The sequence below is a fragment of the Montipora foliosa genome, chromosome 2, assembly GCF_036669935.1.
Source record: "Montipora foliosa isolate CH-2021 chromosome 2, ASM3666993v2, whole genome shotgun sequence".
Taxonomy (NCBI): Eukaryota; Metazoa; Cnidaria; class Anthozoa; order Scleractinia; family Acroporidae; genus Montipora; species Montipora foliosa.
In genome coordinates, this window is record NC_090870.1 from 18,255,187 (window position 1) to 18,270,186 (window position 15,000).

The 15,000-nt window shown below is 39.3% G+C and overlaps 1 protein-coding gene across 2 annotated transcripts in view; it reads left to right on the forward strand.

Moving 5' to 3' along the window:
* LOC137992595 (uncharacterized) overlaps positions 1-15,000 on the forward strand; it is a 16,806-nt gene that overhangs the window by 1,052 nt on the left and 754 nt on the right. The window contains exons 1-8 of one of the 2 annotated variants that reach the window (XM_068838007.1): positions 1-344; positions 1,044-1,096; positions 3,710-3,786; positions 4,945-5,070; positions 6,315-6,387; positions 6,786-6,879; positions 12,656-12,940; positions 13,395-13,567. The exon at positions 1-344 is cut by the window's left edge and continues 1,052 nt beyond it. In XM_068838007.1, coding sequence (XP_068694108.1) covers positions 1-344; positions 1,044-1,096; positions 3,710-3,786; positions 4,945-5,070; positions 6,315-6,387; positions 6,786-6,879; positions 12,656-12,940; positions 13,395-13,420 — 1,078 coding nt within the window. In that variant the 3' untranslated portion in view covers positions 13,421-13,567. Of the gene's footprint in view, positions 345-1,043; positions 1,097-3,709; positions 3,787-4,944; positions 5,071-6,314; positions 6,388-6,785; positions 6,880-12,655 lie in introns of both variants that reach the window. The other variant, XM_068838006.1, reaches the window with a different exon arrangement.

Consider the following 15,000-nt stretch of genomic DNA (forward strand, 5'->3'; position numbering starts at 1 on the left):
AGACATGGTTGCCCTGCCATCTCGCACTGAAGGTTTTGGGTTGGTTGCCCTAGAAGCTATCTCTGCTGGTGTACCTGTATTGGTTACGAGTGAATCTGGAATTGCCAAAGCTTTGGAGAGTGTGGAAGGTGGAAAAGCTGACATTATTGAATCGGAAGACCCACAAGAATGGGCTCAGAAAATCAGAATTCTCTCAGAGATAAGTCCTGAAGAAAGACATAACACAGCCATTTGTCTGCGAGAGAGCTACAACAAGGCATACTCATGGAGTGCACAGTGTGAGAAATTTGAAAAGATGATTGTGGATCTTTTGCAACCTGGTTGTCATGGTCACCATGTGCAGTGTATGTTGATTTGTTAAAATGATTTTAAAATTATCCCGCCTCTAGTCAAGAGCTCACTCTCATTGAATTACTTCTGTGCCCAAGTGCCAAACCATTATCTGTTAGCTGGCCTTGTTTAAATTATTAATGAAGTGTATTGATTTTTTTAACAGGTTAAGTTAATAAATATTATACACAGTAACACTTGATGTACATTGCACATCAAATTCAAGAGGCAAAATCATCTTAAGTGACTTTTGGGTGGTCCTTTTTCCCGTTCTGGAAAGTTTTGGCCGCATTTATTTACAAGCGTTAAACTGGTCATGTGCTTTTGACCAGGTGTCCTAAATAACAGGCAGAGCAAGGAAAGTCTGTCTTAAGGAAAAGAATCTTTCACTTTGATAAATGATAACAATAAGATGAAAATACATGGAGCAAGGAATATTAATGTACACGTAAAAAAAGCAAGGTGATTGTATTAATGAATAAGATGTTTTTGTTTACATTTCAATACTTAATTCTGAATTACATATGGTAAATACCAAACGTAGGAACTTGATAAGTCATATTAATATATAATTATGGCACCACCGGCTGTCAGTAAGTGAAGTTGATATTTGAAAATTAAAATTTAATTTCTTTAGAGTATGCATTGCTATTGCAAACATTGTAATATATATAGCACACTAATCCTTGAAAAAATAAATTTGTTAACTGTAGGTCAAGATTCTCCTGGATTACCTGGACAGAAAGAGCAGAAAGCAATACTTCAGGTGAAAGTCTTTTTAATTTTTAATTTTAATGTTTGTAACTCTAAAGATGAATTTCCTATACATAAGAACATGACTGTATATGACCTCTTTTAAGTGGTCTCAGATGAAATAATATTGCTCTTTAATTGGACAGGTAAACCAAGTATAGGTGGTTTTCACCTGAAGTCTTCGGTGCCATATTGGTGCACAGAACAATAGAGAAAACGTCTTTTGGGAATTTGACTCTAAATTATAATGCAAAACATGACCCATAATTTGCTATTATTTTGTGCACCAGCCTGGCAGTTTTGTCATGTGACTGAAAACAATCTACACGGCATTTTGTCAAGTGTAATGAAAAAGGCACAATCATGGCTGAGTTATCTCGCTCAAAGTAATTGATTTTGGATAGTGTTCTAAAATATGTATTCAAGTGTCACAAACTGGAGGCTGGATTGTGAAGAAGATATGAAATTTTGTCTTTGTGTTTCAGCTCATGTGCTCACAAGATAATAATTTACACTGCATTAATGAATCCCTTGCAGCATAAATTTCTTTTGATTATGTATAACCATTACATAAGTATAGAGCCTTGGTGCAAATAAGTCATTGAGCCTCCTGGGAAAGAATTTGAATTTTGTTTATGTTCTGCTCCTGTTTAGACTTGGAGCAGTCTCTCTTTTGCTCGTAAATCTGTCAAACAAAATGTGTACTTTGAACTGAAGCTGTGGGTTGCAAATACCACTGGCATCTTTTTGCTTTACCCAGCGCCTGCTGTATTGGACGTATACAAAACATGGACCCCTTTATGGACCCGGTCCATGGACTACCCCTGTGGACCACCCTTCATTTAGTAAGCTGAATATGTTTTACAAGCAGAAAAATCTTTAGACGAAAGAGAGAAATTATCCTGGCATTTATCTGGAAAATTTAAGCAGGAGTCCATGACTAGGAGTGAACAACTCTCATACTAAGCCTATGTCACAGTATTTTTACAGACCAGGAGCCCTTGTACTATCTATTTTACGACTACTTTTTCTGCAAAAAGACAAGACCATTGGGGTTTGGTGACGCTATGACGTCAAGTTAGTTTTTTGTGATTGGTTATCGGGCTCCTGTGGGAGTTTCATTAGCGGGAAATTCAATCTAAAAATATATTGATTTAAGCAATAGCCTGTTATAGACACTTATACCACCTATTGGTGGCTCCAAAGGGCTTCGTCTTTAAACCGCTTTTCAAAGACAAGTTCATTACATTCATTAAATCCTTCACTGGAACAAATGAGCCCAAGAAATTGACCTGCTCCCAACTGAGTGGCTTCAAAACTCAGTTGGCAGAAGCGTTGCACCGACATCACAGAGATCATGGGTTGGAATCCCATTGAAGCTGCCTGAAATTTTCAGGTGTTTATGATTAGAGACAATTGCTTAAATTGTCCAGATAAATGTGAAGATCTCCTCCCTCTTTCGTCTAATGATTTTCGTGCTTGTAACTTTGCAAAAGGAGGGGTGGTCCAGGGTTCTTGTTAAGAGCCGGTAACCGGTTATTTTTACCGGCTGTTCAAGTAAATGTTACCGGCTGTTTCACTGAAATATTTGCCGAAATTATCCAACGAATGTTAGTCTGTTTAAAGGTGAAATCACACTGTGTTTATGGGAAAATATTGCTTTCCCCTTCCAACCAATCCCGTGAAGATCGATCGATATCTGGCACATGTTATCGCTTCGAAAGTATACCATTTGTAAAAGCAATCCAGCTTCTTTTTCGCCAACTCATCCCTCGAAGCGATGTCCGCCATGTTTCCTTTCCATTCCTCCCGCGGCCAGGGGAATTAAACGTTTACAACATGGCATCCACACGTGAAAAACGACAGAAAGGTCTTTCGGAATTTGGTTTTCAACAATAGCGTCAGAAAAGCGTTGTGAGTGAAAATCAATGAAATAGCATAAGCTACTTTCTTTTTGCTGAGTATTAAATTAATTTAGGAGCAGCTGGAATGCGACAGCGATCGATACGAACGTCAAGTTAAGACTTGAGCTGGCTAGCCCATGCAGGGGCAGGTAACAAGGTTACCTGCTATTTTTGGTTTTTTACCTCCTGTGCAAAAACTTAGCAAGAACCCTGGTGGTCCCCAGGGGTAGTCCATGGACCGGGTCCATAGGGGTGGTCCATGGACCTGGGGTCCATGTTTTGTATATGTCCTGCTGTATTTGCGAACGGCAGCCTCAGCAATTTTGACAGTTCAACGCACACGGACTGTCACATACAGATTTGTTTTAACAATTATTTTAGAACAAAAGAGAGCCTGTAAAACAACACAAAAAAGTATGTGGAACACTGAATTGCTGCAAAATGGTATCTGATCATCCACAGTAACCACTCTATTTCAAAATAATATTGCTAAGAATTTAGTTCTGTTCATTCCTAACTTAAGTGGGAGTTAAATAAACACTGAAGTCTTGATAAATTGGGCCATCAGAGTCTGCTTTCTTACTGAGATTGGCAGTCTCCGAGGTCTGTCATTCAATGACAATCACTCATGTTGATGTAAACATCAGTATTCTGTATGAGCCCATGTTTGTATAGACCAGCTTTCCTGAGGAACAAACCATTTTTTCTTAATCCCTGGTTAGGATTCTTGGAGGAAGGTGACAGAAAAAGAAGAGGTTTTAAACCACATGTATGAAGACTTACCAAACGAGGAAATACCGTAAGTAAGAGATGGGTATGTTAAGGTTGTTAAGGAAATATTTTTTTGCATGGCTGCTTTGTCCGTAAATTGGAACAAGGACATGATTTTCTTGGTATCAATCATTTTTAGTTTATAAGAAAACCACTATTGATGACACTTTGCTTACTACGATGAAATGGGTTTTCATTGAAAGCCTTATTGTACTCACAGTCTTGAGACTGCAACAGTGGTATCTAAGGGTGGTACACCTGTAAGAGACAATTCTTTGTACTCAGCAGGGCAGTTCCCTCTGCTCAGACATATTGGAAATTTGATCAGACAGTCACAGAAATGATCATAATAAGTATATGTAATTGCATGGGCCCTCATGCAATTAAGGATTAATTTCACAGGTATTTTCAAAGTTTTCACAAAATTGCCCGACTCACGAAGTGAAGAGGGCAATTTGGAAACTTTGAAAATACAAGTGAAATTAATCCTTAATTGCACGAAGGCACATTGTGAGTACCTGTTTATCACATAAAGGGCAAAATTATTGAGGGAAACCTGTTCAATGCCACAACAAAATAATCAACTAAATACGCTTCCATTCGGTTAAAGTTTAATTCAATAAATCGATGCTGTCAACAGAAATAGCACTTAATTTAATTAAGCTTTATTTTGCATGTGGACAAAAAAGCAATTTAATCAGAATCTGCAAGAGGATTCTCTTGTAACTTCGCTTGCTCTGGATAAGCAACTGTTAACCAATCAGGATCAAGTAATCATACCCTCTTGATTACCAAAAGTGCCCTCGTGATTAAGAAAAAATGCCCTCCGTCTCAGCCAATCAGCAATCAGTAATTTTGCCCCGTGTGTGTGATAAATTGACTTAGTGAAGACGTAATTTTAATGTTCATGCGTTGCACTATGCGGTAATTTTGTTCGGTTGTTTACCCTTGACTAAGAATTCTTGAAAATTTTGGGAGGGAACTTTTCATTGTTTACAATTTGTCCGAAATTTCTAGACTCACGTGCCGGGTTTGACTGGATACCAGTCTTAGATTGAAATGTCAGTGTTATAGATGGCTGGGCAGGTTCTGTTAGATTCTGACGAATAAGATATTTAGTTAATGAAAGAGCCGATAACAGTGATCCCCATTGCGTCGCCTTCCCATTGACTTCTTCTTTCTACAGATGGTATTTTGGCAACTTGACTCAATCCTCTGCTGAGGAACTGCTACAAAACCAAAGTCAAGGGAAATTTTTAGTACGTACCTTACAATCTACAGAGAAGTTGGAAAGTTATGTTATATCATTGAGGTGAGCGAGTGTATCAGTGTCACCAGGAAAAATACTTAAACTAGTAAGGAAGGTTAGTAAATATTATGGAGTGCGTTCGATACAAAATTCAGGGTAAACGAAAGGGAACCTATCTTAATCCCAGGCCCTCTCTCTTATGACGTCATGGAAATCCGTGGAGGCTCTCTCGTTCTCGTACTTCTCGAACGCAATTATAATTCCACGAGGGCACGTTGGCTATTATCATCTGATATACCATGATGGCTAAGGCAATTGCAAAACTCGAGAACTACGTTATCCAATAGACCTAATCGGCTAACTCAATGTTGTTCCCAATTCAAACCCTTTGGAAATAAAACGTTTTGTTCCAGGTATTTCCATATCATTTAAATATGAATTCTACATTACATCATGCAAATACAATACAAAAATAATCTTAATTCCGGGAGAATTGAATTGGGTGCAACATTGAGTTAGCGGATGAGGTCTATAATCTAGTCTTCAATAAAGTGTATTGCAGTAGTACGTGCTCCACGGCTTCTCATAGCTTCGATATGGCTGAACCCAGCCACGGGAGAAATTTTGATTTGGTTTTTATGTCACTTTCGTGAGTCGGTCGCGCACTAAAATACGTTGGGAATACCTCTCGAAACAATAAACAGAATGACTCCAACGTACCGAAGGATGAACTTATTAACTTAAGTGACTGCAGTTCTTGTGCAATTTTTTGAATACACTAACTGATTCATTCCGACTAAAACTCGTCATAAAACCCCGCTTGTACATACAAGACATAGCCAAGCACAGAGCTATTGCTAGCCGCCTCCCACTTAAGTTAAGTAATTTCTTGGTAGTCTTGGTGATTCAATTCAAATTTGGGAAACGAAGAGGAGGTTTCCCTTTGTATTCGTTCAGAAGATACTTCCATAATAACGCTAAAGAAAACAAAACATGAATTGCGTTGTGAAACGAAGCAAAGCGACGGGAAAAAGTAGGAGAAGAATGCAACCCACAGGGAATTCTTGATCGTGTTTATTAGCCAATTAGAACCAGGGCTTTTCTTGTTGTAAAAAGCGCATTAGTCGTTCCCCCCATCTCATTGACAGGGGGTCCATTATCAGGCACCGAGGAAACTGATCGGTAGCTTTCTTATTCTCTTCGTTCCTCTTTTCGCCGAAAAAAAGGCAAATGTTTGACTGTAAAATCCAGATGATTCAGTTCCTGTGCAAAACCTTATTGAGACTCCAGCATTCAACTGATTTCAGAGACAGAGGTGGATACCAACACGTGCTAATTGAATTGTTACCCAATGGACACTTAAGACTGGAAGGATACAAGGTTTGTGTCACGCAAATAGTTTTAAAATTTAATTAATTTATTTTTGTGTGAGAGGGGAGGGGAGGTGGTTGGTGGGGTGGAGACTGGTGGGATATACGGGTGAGAACATTGGAGATTTATTGCACTTGACTAAAGTCTCCCATATTTCTTGTTATGTGAAATTGGTGCCAGCTATCCTGAGATTCACTGAATCTTGTTCTCCAGAAACATTTACTGTGTTTTTGCTGGCTTTAAATGGCGCATGCAGAACACGTGCAGAGCTTTATTTTCCCCTTTTGTAAACCTTCTGTTTTCTTGGCTTTTTTGATATTGTCGATGCATCCCTCTGATCGGATGTCCTTTTGGTTCTCAAGTTATTCCAAATGATTAAGTTGCGGTTTTTAAATTTCTGACTGCAGGATCATCTTCTTCCAAATCTTGTGGCGTTAGTGCGGTACTTTGTAACTCACTGGGAAAGTGACTTTGCTCTGGTTCCACTTACAAAAGAAGAAGGTAATAACTGAAGCTTGTATTCAGTCACAAATTAAAATATTTTTTGCGCGGATGACCTGAGAAAACCGGTTGGGCAGTAAATCGATTTTCAGATCTTTCATTTTGAATTGATTATTATTAAAATGGGAATGATTTCCTATAAACAAGAACAAACAGTAGCCTTTGTTCTTATAGCGGAGCTCAGGCGCACGAAGCGCGCCAGCGGAGCACCATCGGTAAGATTTTGGTTATGACGTCACGTACGTCCGCCCGTACGGACCGTCGGGGTGGAGGTGGGGAGGCAGGACAGCCTCTGAGGACGGGAGTGTTCGGGCAATTTTCCTTGGCGGGAAATCGTATGGCATCGTTGCTTTTGCAACCCGCGTTTTTCTGGCGGGAAATCATATGAAAAGCCTGAAAAGGGCTGGGATCCCCTAGGGATCACAGCCCTGTGATCTGGAATCACAACGCGTGGGATCGGGATCAGCAGTATTTTTCGTGGGATCAGGGATCAAATTTTTGCGGGGTCAGGGATCAAAATTCTCATCATTTTTGGGATCGGGGTTTCAAATTTTGGGTAAAAATATGGGATCAGTTACGAAAATATTTTGTAAAACTAGCTAAAAAAACGAATAATAATTCCGTGTTGACAGAGATTTTGACATATTTCAACGATCACATTTATAGGCTTTTGTGTGAAATGGATGTCCAGTTGTGAGCTGCTTTGTTTGACTGTGAAATTGCAGTCGAGTAAGCGAATTTTGACTTTTTAGTAGGTAAAGATTTTTGCTGTTGTTCTGAACTGAAGATACCCTGCGAGCAGAGTCTCTTTCGATCTTCCTAGATAAGTCGGGAAGAGGAAAGTAGACTCTGCTCGCAGCCTCCACATCTCGCATTGAGCATGCGTTAAAAATTTAAATGTATTCGGTGTCAGTCATGCGTGACCTGTAGTCACAAAAGCACAAAACGAAAACAAACAGTCGGGATGTTTTCCAACAACTCTGGCAAACGCACAACAATCAAGGAATCATTTCATTGGAAACTCAAGATAGTCCATACTCTTAAAATGCCATTTCATTTTTTTACTGAAAAATTTATAGGTTTCTGTCACACAAGTTTCTGTAACCGACACACATAGGAAAAACTCATGGGAATTCTAACAGTTAAAATTGCCACGCTGTCGTAAATTTCAAAATATTGATGACGCGTGGCGATTGATCATGCGCAAAAATTAAAAAAACAGGTTTGACAAGTCGAAACTGGACTGACTCATCCAATTCTTTGGATGAGCGGCAAATCAAAGAATGTGGAGGCGGCGAGCAGAGTCTACTTTCCTCTTCCCGAATTATCTAGGAAGATCGAAAGAGACTCTGCTCGCAGGGTAAACTAAAGAGAGAGGGAGTAAAGATTGTCAGTCAAACGGAAAATGTTGCGAGAGAGATTACTGTGCATGTATCATTTCAGTTTTAGTTGTTGATTAAAATTGTTGGTTATTGTTTACAAGGCTTGTTTGTTTACTGCATGCTGTCACCTCAGCTGTTTTATCTGTTTGATCTGTTTGATTACTGTAAACTGTACGCACTAATGACGATTAATTTTGTACTTAATGCAGAAGCATAACTATTTCCTTAAACACTATATACTAGAAAGTTTAGGCTGAGATTAACCAAAATTATAAGAACGTAGTAAGAACATTCCTCAGGCTGAGACTGAATCGATTGAGAACGTCTTTATTTTGGTGTTTGCGTTTTAAAATATATAGATTTAGCCAAGCCTAAAAGCGGAGCTCCCGTTTCTAACCCCAGAAAGCAATATAGTGTATATGGAAATAATTATGCTTCTGCATAAAGTACAAAATTAACCGTCATTAGTGTATACAGTTTACAGTGATCAAACACCTCTGACCTGACAGCAGTAAACAAAGAAGCCTTGCAAACAATAACCAACAATTTTAATCAACTAAAACTGAAATTACATGCACAGCAATCTCTTTCACAACATTTTCCGTTTGACTGATAATCTATACACCCTCTCTCTTCAGTTAAGAACAACAGCAAAAATCTTACTAATTCTCCGATTCCAGAAAAAAACCCGGAAGTTGCATGCAAGTGAGGCTTAATAGCCCTCGCGGCAGGAAAAATGTCGGACAAAAGAAACAAGAATGGGGTTGTGGAAAACAATTAAAGCTACTTCAGCCGTGCAAATTGTTACCAAGGAGAAAAAAATTGATCACAAATGTTGCACAACTGCAAACTGTAATAACCAAAGTGAAGTGGCTGATTGTGGATTTGATATTCAGGATTTACTGACCAAACTTTGAAATCCTCTCCTTTGCTATAAATTCTTGTAATTTTTGAAGCAGCCTTCCATTTCCCATCTTTAATTCTTCCATCCACCTGTCAAGTGTTGGTGGACCGAATACAACAGAATCTTTTTCGAATTCTTCTGCAATTTCTTCCTGGTCTTTATATTCATGAGCACTCTCAGCTCTTGTTATCCCTTCAGATTTCTCACATCTCAACTTCAGCCTTTTCGCTCTACAAAGCGATCCTTCATCCACTTTTGTCCAAGGAAAGACCGATGGTACGCTTTAAGTCTCGTCTATGACTAGTCAGAGTCCGTTTAAAATCCGTCAGGAAGAATTGTTCAGAAAAACAGAACCTGTTTCCTACCATGGCAAAGAAGCCATCTCCTCTTTTCATACGAAGTTCCCACTTCTTCAGTTGTTGTGTGTCCGATGGAAACGCACGAAACAATAAATCGGGTCGATTTTCACTTTGGTTATTACAGTTTGCAGTTGTGCAACATTTGTGGAATCGGAGTATTTGAAAGTGAAGCTACAGAGTAGTAAGTTCGCTTAATACTCGACTGCAATTTCACAGTCAAACAAAGCAGCTCACGACTGGACATCCATTTCACACAAAAAAAACTATAAATGTGATTTTTGAGATACGTCAGAATCTCTGTCAACACGGAATTGCAAACGTTTGCAGGCCTTTTTCGTTTTTTAGCGAGGAAGGGAGGCAAGGAAAACATTACCTGAAAGTTAACCGTTGTAATATGGTTTGTCTCTCGTTCCATTTCTCTCAGCTTTATGGTGTTCTTTATTGAAAATTTCTCTTCTCCTTCCTCGGCTTCTCTCGAGGCTTTCTTCCCTTAAATTTCTCAAATTTCGTCGCCTGTTTTCTCATGCTCTTTCACTTTTCTTTGACTTTCTTGCTTTTATCCCGTTGCTCGTTACTAATATGATTTCACACCAGAAAAAAGCGGGTTGCCAAATGCAACGCTTCCACGCGATTTCCCGCCAAGGAAATTTGGCCGAACACTCCCGTCTCCAGAGGCTCACATCCTTATGAATAAATGGGCGGGGCTACAGAATCCATTTTTGCTATAACTAGAGTTAATAGATTATTAACTCTGCTATAACTTTTTTATTTTCTTCTTTGTTCTTTAAGGTAATTCCTTTGAAAATGACGTACCATCCAGTTTTTTTTCAAACTTGGCACAATTGATATTCATACAGAGGACAATAAAAAAAGGCAATAAAAAGATGGGGTCACCGTGCTTGTTTTCGGGCTGCATGCCCTTTATTCTAAGTGTTTTTTACCGAATTACGCGAGAAGCGTTCGAAACTAGATCATCCGGAAAAATTGTTGTTATGTAGCAAAAGCTACTGAATATTACTGAAAACTAACTTAGTTGTTTGTCCAGGGTATAATCTTTAAGTAAAGTGATTTCAAATTGCTCGATTTTGCAAAGAAATGTAAGCAAATTAGACCTCTACAGTTATCACCTTGCACTCAGTGTCAGGCTCCAAATGCAGTTTCACATCATTTATATGAAAATACTACAACTTCTACTATCTAACTTTCTTTCTCCTTAAAATATGTTTTCTGAGTACCTATTACGAGTTAATAAAACCATTAAAAATGGGGGGTCACCGCGCTCGTTTCTTCGCAACACGATGATAAATGGTGGTAAAGGGCAATCTCGGCGTCAAAATGATCATTTTCCGCCAAAGGACTGGGGCGAGTTCCAAAACAACACCTTCTTAACCGAGAACTTAAAAGCTCTTGAACTGCAAAAGCGGCCTTTGTTGCCTCTCTTCAGATGGTCGGTGTGAAACGCGGCGAACTCCAAAGTCGCAATATTATGCGCAGTATGAGATGCGTGGTGCAAATCAAGGGAATCACCTTAACTTTGTAACGTAGTAGAGTAGTGCTTTACACCACAGGAGGACCAAGCTCAGTGTGAGGGGGAAAGCTAATATGGCTGACCCCAATATAAGGATTTGTATGGGAATACCGGTAAAAGACTTAAGAAGATAACTATACAAAAACATTTCTCAATTAAAAGACTTACCTTATTGCCATTGTTGGTAACTTCCTTCTTGTGCGGCTATTTTCCCAATTCAACGCGATTTGAGCCCTCCATTCTGGTGAGTCCACCAAATTGAGTCAATATTCCTTGATAAAATGTTTCCGCGGTTACAATTCCACATCAGAATCAATTGACAAAGATGGAAATTTCATTTCAACCCACCATCAACGTAATAGCAACCCGGCGAGCGACCTAAGGCTGTAGTTTTCGCTCAATGGAAAGAAAACTGAAACCTTCCAAATGATGCGCTTAGAGCCAAAGTGGCCGCTTCGACTTTTTCTTTACGGATACGGCTCCCGTCCACACGCATCCGATGAAAACGATCACTAAAAACGGAACTTTCCAAAAACTCTCTCTCTGACATCGCACTATCCGTTCCAATCCACTCCGCGCAAAATTATTCAAGATGGCAAGATGGCGCTTCACTTTCCAGTCTTTAATACTTGGGCGTATTTAAAACCTAATTGCCTGTTTCAAGCAAATTTAGCTTTTCTGCTTCTTCAAGGTGACTATTCCAGAGGGCGGCAGATCATTATTAGGTTACTTTCACTACCGGTGTCAAGAGGCGGAAGGTTGAAACTACTTGGTGGTTGCCCGCCAAGACCTCGACGACTTTGGGTTGGACCTGGACGTACTAGCGCTTGGTGGGACAACTTTCTAACTGAAATAGTTATCGTAAAAGCGAATGCTCATGGATCAAGCATGCGCAGTCGGGTTTTCGTTAAAAATGTTGTTTTCAATTCGATTTATCGTATACGTGTGGGCGGGCGAAAACGATGTGTAAACGCTACGTGTGGACACGAATTTTTTTTGAAAACGAAGAAAAAAACTTGCGTTTTCAAACGAATACGGATACGTGTGCACGGGGCCTTAGTCGTCCAATCAGAGTCAGGCCTCCTTCTTGTTGACAAACTTCGAAAACACATTCGCGAAGCGTTAATGCACCAGCCAATGTACATCAAACAACGTCGGGCCAACTTTTTTCAAGATTACCCGGCCAAATGTAATCCGTTTCAATCTTGTCCATTTGTGTCCATCCATGCTTCTCTTTCTTTTCGCTGTATTTCGTTTTTGTTGTTCACTCAACTTTTTGGGCATTTGGGTCTTTTATCGGTAGTGCCATACCAATCCTTACATTTTTGTCGGTCATGTTGGCTTTCCCCCTCACACCAAGCTTGGGCCGCCTGTGTGCCTTATATGTATGTTGTACTTGTCTCTTTCTTAGAACATACTACTACTACTGCTACTACTACTACTACTACTACCACTACCACTACCACTACCACTACCACTACCACTACCACTACCACTACCACTACCACTACCACTACCACTACCACTACCACTACCACTACCACTACCACTACCACTACCACTACTGACGCGTTTCATCTATTAACTCGAGATCGTTTTTCAGTTTATTTGAAGGACAAACAGCAAAGCAAGGCTGGAGCTACAAAAACTGGTAGTGTGCCCTTCACCTCGCTTCACTCTGCTGCAAAGACTGGAGACATTTTTGTCATCGAGACGTTATTGTCTAAGGGTGTTGACGTTGATTCAAGAAACAGCAATGGTTCGACGCCATTGATAACTGCTGCTGCTAATGACAAGTGGAACGCATTTACGTTTCTTATGGAAAGAGGTTCAGATCCGACTTTGAAAAATAACAATGGATGGAGTGTGCTGCACGCTGCTGCACAAGGTGGGAGTTTAGTGATCGTTGAGAAATTATTGTCTCTTGGACTAAATATTGATTCAAGGAACAGTGATGGTTCAACACCATTGATGATTGCTGCTGCAAATGGGAAGTTAAACGCCCTCAGTTTTCTAATAGAAAGAGGGTCAGATCTGACTTTAAAAAACCAAGAAGGAAGGAGTGTCTTACATAAGGCTGCAGTGGGTGGGAGTAACGTAATCATTGAGAAGCTCTTGTCACTTGAACTCGACATAAATATAAGGGACAACTATGGTTCAACACCAGTGATAGTTGCAGCTGCCAATGGAAAGTTAAACGCTGTGTGTTTTCTAGTCGAAAGAGGTGCAGATCTGACTTTAGAAAACAACGAAGGATGGAGTGTGCTGCACGGTGCTGCCCAGGGTGGGAATCACGTGATGATTGAGAGGCTTCTGTCTTTTGGACTTGACATTGATTTTAGGGACAGCCATGGCGCATCTCCCTTGATGATTGCTGCTGCCAATGGCAAGCTCAGCGCCTTCAGGTTTCTCTTGGAAGCGGGTGCAGATCCGACTTTAAAAAACCATGATGAGTGGACTGTTTTACATAAAGCTGCAAAAGGTGGGAATGGGGTAATCATTGAGAAGCTACTCTCTCTTGGACTTGACATTGATTCTAGGAACAATAGTGGTTCGACGCCACTGATGATTGCAGCTGACAATGGCAAGTTCGAAGCATTTAGCATTTTAATAGAGAAAGGATCAGATCCGACTTTGAAAAACAGCAATGGATTTAGTCTGCTGCATATTGCGTCACTAGGTGGAAATGACGTAATCGTTAAGAAACTGTTATCTCTTGGATATGACATTTCCTCAATGAACAATTCTACTTTCGCACCATAAAGCAGCTTGTTTGGTCATGTGGAATGTGTGGAAAGCCATGAACTGTTAATAGATAAGCGTCCAATAATTACTTGCTTTTTTGATGAAAGTACGAAAACTGTCTATTGGAATCGTTGATTTCAAAAGAGATGGGTCACTTTCATTGTTGAAGCAAGACTGCGAACATAAAATTGGCAAGAAAAAGCGCGTTTTTATTGCTTTTAAAATAGAAAACTCATCTCTGTATGATGCTAAACGCTGATGGTTTCCAATGCGAGACATTTTACTTTATTTCTATTAAAATTTGTCTCCATGTAAACGATTGTGTACAGTTTATAATGAAGATATAGTATTTATTTATTTATTTGTTCTGGGTTAAATCCATCCCAAGGAGAAATACACCTAGTACAAAACTGTATATTCAAATTGTTTTGTATGGAGCAATGAAATTGCCTTTACTGGAATTATTATATTTTAATTAGCCGGAAGGACCTATTTTTCGGCCCATCATATTCCAAATACAGGACTTTTCGTGACAATTACAGTATGTGTGAAATGCTTAGAATCCATATTGAAAATGCTTTTCGGTGAAAGAGCCGTGAAACCGAAATTTCCCCGTGACTTTCGACAATTGCGAAGAATTATTAAAATTATTATGTAATCAATCACAGTTTGATTAGTTGAAGTTGTGTTTTGTTTTTCCCGATTATTGCACCAATAAGTTTCATCTTGTGAAATTTAGCGGTGGACGACAAACCAGGTTTTTTGTAGGGTGGCCGCTCTCGAAGGAAACAACCATGCCTTTTCTATTAAAGCTTGTGTTGAGTTATTTCTTTCGAGAGACATACTGTAACACGGAAGCTCATACGAGGCACCTTTCAAAATAGTATAAACAAGAGGCTCTAAGTAGCCTATACTCATGCGCTGCTAGGTTATTTGTACTTTTGTTGACAGTTTAATAATAATAATAATAATAATAATAATAATAATAATAATAATAATAATGATAATAATAATAATAACTTTATTGTACACCACAAAAAAGGTATATAGGTGTTACAAGAATCTATTTGCGAGAAGTTGCTCTTTATCGTGTGAGTTCATTGACCTATACTTTTCATCTTTATTTGAAAGAGTCTGTTTTTTTCGATGGGTCCATAGACCTGTACTTTTGAAAACAATTTGAAGGAAGTTCTTATTTTTTCT